Source organism: Physcomitrium patens, chromosome 1, assembly GCF_059467195.1.
Source record: "Physcomitrium patens ecotype Gransden chromosome 1, ASM5946719v1, whole genome shotgun sequence".
NCBI classification, from domain to species: Eukaryota; Viridiplantae; Streptophyta; class Bryopsida; order Funariales; family Funariaceae; genus Physcomitrium; species Physcomitrium patens.
The window spans coordinates 23,749,257-23,755,471 of NC_143410.1; the positions used below are offsets into that span (position 1 = coordinate 23,749,257).

The following is a 6,215-nucleotide window of genomic DNA, read 5'->3' on the forward strand; positions in this document are numbered from 1 at the left end:
TTGTTGACGTTGTCATGCATAAATACACTTACCAAAATATCATTTTTGTATATATACACACACACATGCATACATAAATGTTTATTCTCGAGGACCAGGGCTGGATCTTTCCAACAACCCACATGCGCTACTGAGGAAGGCCATCGCTCAACGCATGCTCCCTTCCAAGTCTGCTTCTGAAGACCCAAATTAAGAGGAACAACGTCTGGTGCATGAAGCATCAGAACAATACAGAAACAAGAATTATGAGGCCTTCGAGACTGAAGCAGGAGATCCTTGAGGTGTATGGGTGCCAACTGGTTGAGGGACATGCTCCTCAATGGGATGTTGTCAAAAGCAATGAGGAAGCAGCTCCAGGAAGAATGTAGAAAGCACCACGTTCAAATCTCCATATTCATGAAGCCTACTATATGGTTGTTTTGTGAACTAACTTCATGCAGCAACGGCACGTTTTGACCACATTTTGCACAGAAGGGATGGGGTGTGGAACCAGATGGCACCTGAGATTGAGGCCTCCTTGTTGCGGTATGTATGCAACTTGAGATTCTTCTGTTGCTTGCTTCGAGTATCTTCTATAGTTGAGGGAGTATTTGATCTCGTGCTTTGGATACACCCCGTGATTTGCTCCAGCTTTGTCAGTCCAGTGCACAATCAGATGTTCATCAGAATGTTTACTAACAGAACAGCCCTATTGACTGGAATTTTCACCAGTGATAATTGACTACTCCCACAGAAGCTCTCCGTTTCTTGAATCAATCGGAGGTAGGGATACCTCGACAGGCGTCAATTGACACAAGCTCTCGGGGTTACTGGTTGTGCAAATCATGCTAGTCATCTCCCCATGTTTGTAAAGATGGACTGAAAGCATGCTTTAAGATTGCAGTTACCACACTACGAATCAACTGAAGGATTTGCTACCATAACTCAGTGGTAGATGAGCCTTAGCGAGACTCAACAGCCTGGGAGTATTCTTAGAATAGGACGCGTCCTTCAACAAAATACTCTAATTCATTTGTACGGGATTCTGTCTTCTGATGATTGCCCTGGTAGCTCGAATTCTGACTACTTGTGCTGAACAGGTATCTGATTCGCCGATGAAAATGCTTTCTGGTTAACTATCTTTGTTGTACTGTACGTAACACAGCGGCAATCATCAGAAGACAGTGAGGGTTCGGTGTTAGTCCCTACAGTTGGAATTTCCCAACACGAGTCAACGACAGCTCAGATGTGTAAGCTGTTAATGGACACCTATTTTGTCTATCGTTTACGTAACGGTAAGTTATTCGTTTTCCAGTTTTCGGGATTAGGAGTTATGGAATCAAAAACCAAGGCCATGTCTTCGCGACAGACATCACTATCACAAGTTCCTCTAGAGTGAAGTAATCAGCACAAGTAGTCAGAATTCGAGCTACCAGCATGTCAGATACTTGCACACTAATTTTTCGTTAGCGTACTCCATAACCAAGGATGCTCTTCAGGAACCACGTAGCAAAACAAATCTTCCAAGTCACATGTACTACTAATCTATCAAACTAGCGTCTTCACCATGCTAAACGGTACAATAAGCACTGAAACGGTTGCCAAATGTATCTATGTGGGTGATTCAGAATCTTGAACTGTGACGATGAACTGCACACTTCCTAGTAATTCCATCATGTTGTTATTGAAATGATGCTGACATGCAGCACAATATTTAATACATTTCATGCCTCTAAACACTGTCTTTCACAGGAAAACCGATGCAATCAAGGAATTGATCAAAGTTCCTTCGATTCTACTCACTTTTGTGAGACGAAAACATGTCTAGGCCATTGGCGTGCAAGCCTTAATATACACTACAGTACATTGAGCCACGTTTCTGACGAAGCTGGCGTTAGAGACAGGGAAGTAATCAAGCCTTTACAGCCTTAGCACTTCCTGATTGGTCCTCACTCGAGTCCGATTGAGCTGCATCCATGATATCAGGGGGTTCCAAATTCATACAGGTCGGTGCACTGGTGATAATTACCTCCACAAAGGTCGATGAGAGCTTCGCTTTATCTCATCGCTGCTTGTTTGACCACAAGTTGGAAGGTCCGAAAGGATTACGTAAGACATCATCAGTCATTCATGGTCTCTTCCATAGTCCTGCAGGAGACAGCAATGAATGAGACTATTCAAAGCACCAGCACGTGCGTCAACACATGTATACACACTTAAATCAAGGCTGCAAGATTTAAATTTAACCTGAGTTGGCAAACTTACTCGATGAATAGGATCTTGAAACCACAAATTCTGTACTGAGAAAAGATATGAAGGGAAACATGTGGAACGTCTAACTCACCATAGCTGGAGATCGGAGGACCTCTGGATCGGGATCTGCTTGTCCTGAGAATCGAGAAAGTTGACATATTGGTGATATTGGGTATCATCCAGAGCGAAGAAAAGGAACGTATCGTTGATGTCCACAGAGACAGAATGGCCCAAGTTGTGGAGGCTGGGCAACACCTTGTCAATTACGGCGGTGGCGTGCTCCCCGTCTTTGAGGGTTACAATGCAAGCCTGGTCGCTGCGCGTGAGCGGAATGGAGACGGTATCCCCCGCTTCCAAAGTCTTGGCAGGGTGATCCATGCAGCAAATTATTGCCTGCATCCCCGAGTAGTTGAAAAATCCCAGTTTGGGACCTGGTTGCTGAGTGCTCGTTGCCAACGTCGTCAACATTAGCATTAATATCACGGCTCGGAAACTGTCGTCAACTGTCGCCATGTTGATCCAAGGTATGATCAGACGCCAACGAATATTGGGAAGCGCAGCCAGATTTAGCTCTCTTTAGTCACCGCTTTCGGTGATGGAGCAGCAATCAACGGAGAGATAGCAGTGGGAAGTTCCTGACGACAGGAAAGCTTGTACTGGTCATAGAAAATTTTCTTCTCATGTTCTAGAACTGGAGGAGCAAAGAATAGATAGAAACAAGAACGTGTAAGTAAACATCGCCATGTCTGCTATACGATTCAGAAGACTCATCCCACAATGGACATGGCGGGAGTCTGGACGTTGCGAGGATCATGGAAAGATGACCACTACGGTTCCATTGAACACAAGAAACCCACAGTTGCCACTACCTACTCCTGGCACTCAACCGATACATACAGTCATTGTCCCTTGTCATTCATCGATGGCAACAAGAAAGATCAACCCGCTGCTCCATCCTCTCTTGACTAAACCCACCGACTCAATCTACTCACATTCCACATGAACATAATCCAAAGCTGCAGCCTCGCACACCTCCCGAACCCCACACAGTACCAACGCCTAACCTAATAAACCCGGCACCACCGCCTTTGCAATCAATCTCCAAAATCTTTCACCGACGAACCACGAAGGCGCAAGAACACCTCTCAGCACATGCAATGATCTCCACTGTCACCGGCACTCCCGCAACCAACGCAGAACCCCTTTTATGCAGTGTGATTTTTCCCCCAACGACTACTCCCTTTGCACAGGTATGATCAACCCAAGTGCGGCAGTACTACACTCAAGAGAACGGCTATAAGAAGGACTTACTCCTGGACAAAATTATGACGTTAAGTGCGAATATGCGGATTCACCTGCCGACGGGAGAAGCTTACATACTGGCTATGGCATCAATCACGGTGTCGACAGATTGCAAGCATGCTCGTTGGGAAAAAAAAATCATACCGATCGAGGGTCCCTAAGGAAAACAATAAAAACAATGAATTTGATGAATCCTGACACCACTGCTATGAGCCTCTCTGCTTCTCTCTTCGCCTCTGACAGAATGAATGGGGTGCGTCGTCGTCTGTATGTTGCAGTGGCGCAGGCTCTCAGAGGCAACGGCATGCCCCCATCTCTGCTTCTTACATTCCTTCGGGGGAGGGAGGGGGGTTCGTTCAGCTTCTACCCTTCCTGTGATTTGTTGGTGTGGAGTTGCTCAGATAGGAGAGCCCATGCCTCGTGGACCTTTCTCATTATTTTTCTCCACATATATTTTGTAAAGTGCAGCCAACCAGATCCACCTTGTCATCACTTGCACACTTCATGGTTGAAAGGTTTCCAGGGTGTGGGAGATTTTCGTTCTGGAATACTATGTTGAAAATGATCCTTTTCCCATCTCCCACTCTCTCTTTCTAGAACTGTATCATCCAGACTAGAATGAACAAAGGTATTCAATTGTTCCACACCACTTTGTCAAGTGTCTGCGTAAGGAAAGATCCATGAATATAAATAAATAAACAAATAAATAAACTCCAAGGTTTGAAGTGCATTATTTAAATGTCACATCTCCATCTCTTCACTCTAGTACAATATTCCCACAGGGTAAATTTTCCAAAGCCTGAAAGGGGGGGGGGGGGGGGAGGAAAGTGTCCAACTCCTCTGTACATCAACCATTCACCAAAAAAAGGAAAATTTGACACACAAGCCATTCAAAGGAGCAGTAAGAAGGCAACAAACCAAAGAGTCCATGATTTCCTGGCAACATAAAAGGCAACATTGGCAGATGGGGTGGAGAGTGCTCATGATCTGAGGCCACCACTGTGGGATTAGAAAGCCCAGCTGGGAGGGAGTGGTGTGGGCAGCTTGAGATGAAGACAAGCAGGTGCTGCCACACTCATATTGGGATGATGCTGATGCTGTTATTGATGACAATGATGATGCACAGGGGGCGTGGGTACCTCCTCCCTCTCTCTCAAGGCAGCACAATACAGTGCCATGGCACTGGAAGCACCTGATGTGCACCATGGTTAGCTGGATGAATGGATGGATGGATGGTTGGTTGGTTAGTTGGAGGGGGATCACATCCACAAGTTAGCTTGATAGCCAAAGCTCATCCAACTTCACAACAACTGTTTCCCACCACACCCTTACATAGATAAAATCCATGAAAATGAAGTCTTTGGTATGTGGTGTTTGGATTGCTACGAAGGTGATGTGTCAACGAGAGATGTGGTCAACCCTCTACAAACAAGACTTTGAAGATATCATTTTGTTTGATGAAGTAAGATAAAAGTAAGTTAATCATTTTTTTCTGTGACAAAAAGGTGACCACTCCTAAAGAAATATTAACTAAGAAAAAAGAAAAAGAAAAAAAGAGTATATTTATAATAATGGAACCATTTATATTTCTTCATTTTAATTTAAAATCATAATTTTTTATTTATTAAAAAAACTTAAATAGTTTAGTTAAAAGAATTTTGAAATAAAGTATATTTTGGTGGTGTTTTTATTTTTATTATTTTGAAGATATACGATTATAATAATATTTAAAAAATTACATTATGAAAGGACAACATACAACTTTTTATATACAAATAAAGGATTTTTAAGATATGTTTCTACCTTCTTCAATAATTGTTCTTGAGATTTGTTAATAGTCATTGCAATTCTGTCCTTTATTAAAAATTATCTTTGCTGCAACTAGAACAAAATATATGTAGATGATAAGCATAATATGATTATTGGAAGAAAAACTATCTTTTGTAGTTTCATGATAGCAATCTTGCCTCTATAATTCAATCAATGAACTACATAATGATCAAATATGATCCATTGCAAAGTCCTTGATATAAAAAAATATTTTTTAACAACGTAATATAATATCTCATGTCTATCTCTAAGCTAAATAGTAGAAATCTAAATAGACTTAAGCTATTCAAATACTTGATTGAATAATAATTATCATTATCTGAACCATCTTTTATAATTATTATTTTAAAATAAAAAATAAAAACTTAAAATAAAAAAAATTATATAAAATTTTAAAAAATATTTTCATAATATGTTTGTTTAAATCATTAATATTATAAATTTGTGCATAAAAAATAAAATTATTGATTAATTATTCATTTCCAAGTGTTCCATCTTCATTCAGTTCCAAATAGACAACTTAAATTAAATTATTTGATGTTAAACCTACTTTTATATGTTTTGAAAGAATTAATATACTTCTTAATGGATCTATAGTTATTGATCCATTTTCAATCTATAAATAAAAATTATTTTTAGATATATTAGATATAAATTTTATTTTATAAATAAAAACTTTTAAAAGTAATAATCTTATTTGATACATATCTTTAAGATTTTTTCATCAAATAATCAATTCTCATTAAATATACCTTTCAAATAGACATTTTTGATTAACTTGTATACTTTAATATAAGACCAAATCTTTTATTGTTGCAAAGAAGCATCAACAATTTTTTCTCTTGAGTATT

The 6,215-nt window shown here is 40.2% G+C and overlaps 1 protein-coding gene across 4 annotated transcripts; it reads right to left on the reverse strand.

Moving 5' to 3' along the window:
* On the reverse strand, positions 1 to 3,880 carry LOC112279080 (uncharacterized). 4 transcript variants are annotated; one of them, XR_016505386.1, is made up of 4 exons: positions 3,588 to 3,867; positions 2,324 to 2,923; positions 2,009 to 2,127; positions 1 to 630 (listed from the first exon to the last, which is right to left on the reverse strand). XR_016505386.1 is itself a non-coding variant. In XM_024513199.3 (3 exons), exons 2-3 carry the CDS (start codon positions 2,743 to 2,745, stop codon positions 2,100 to 2,102), a joined length of 450 nt encoding a protein of 149 aa, XP_024368967.1. In that variant the 5' UTR covers positions 2,746 to 2,923; positions 3,588 to 3,880; the 3' UTR covers positions 1,638 to 2,099. The 4 variants fall into 4 exon arrangements, 3 of the variants coding, with proteins under 3 accessions (XP_024368967.1, XP_024368975.1, XP_024368959.1); XM_024513199.3 differs by lacking the exon at positions 1 to 630 and having other exon boundaries at positions 1,638 to 2,127; positions 3,588 to 3,880; XM_024513207.3 differs by lacking the exon at positions 1 to 630 and having other exon boundaries at positions 1,638 to 2,127; positions 3,679 to 3,853.
* Positions 3,881 to 6,215: the final 2,335 nt, after the last annotated feature.

Coding starts and splice junctions, on each gene's coding strand:
- LOC112279080 (XM_024513199.3), bottom strand. CDS start 2,745: ATGGCGACAGTTGACGACAGTTTCCGAGCCGTGATATTAATGCTAATG. Junction 2,128..2,323: donor TCCTCCGATCTCCAGCTATG/GTGAGTTAGACG, acceptor TGTCTCCTGCAG/GACTATGGAAGAGACCATGA.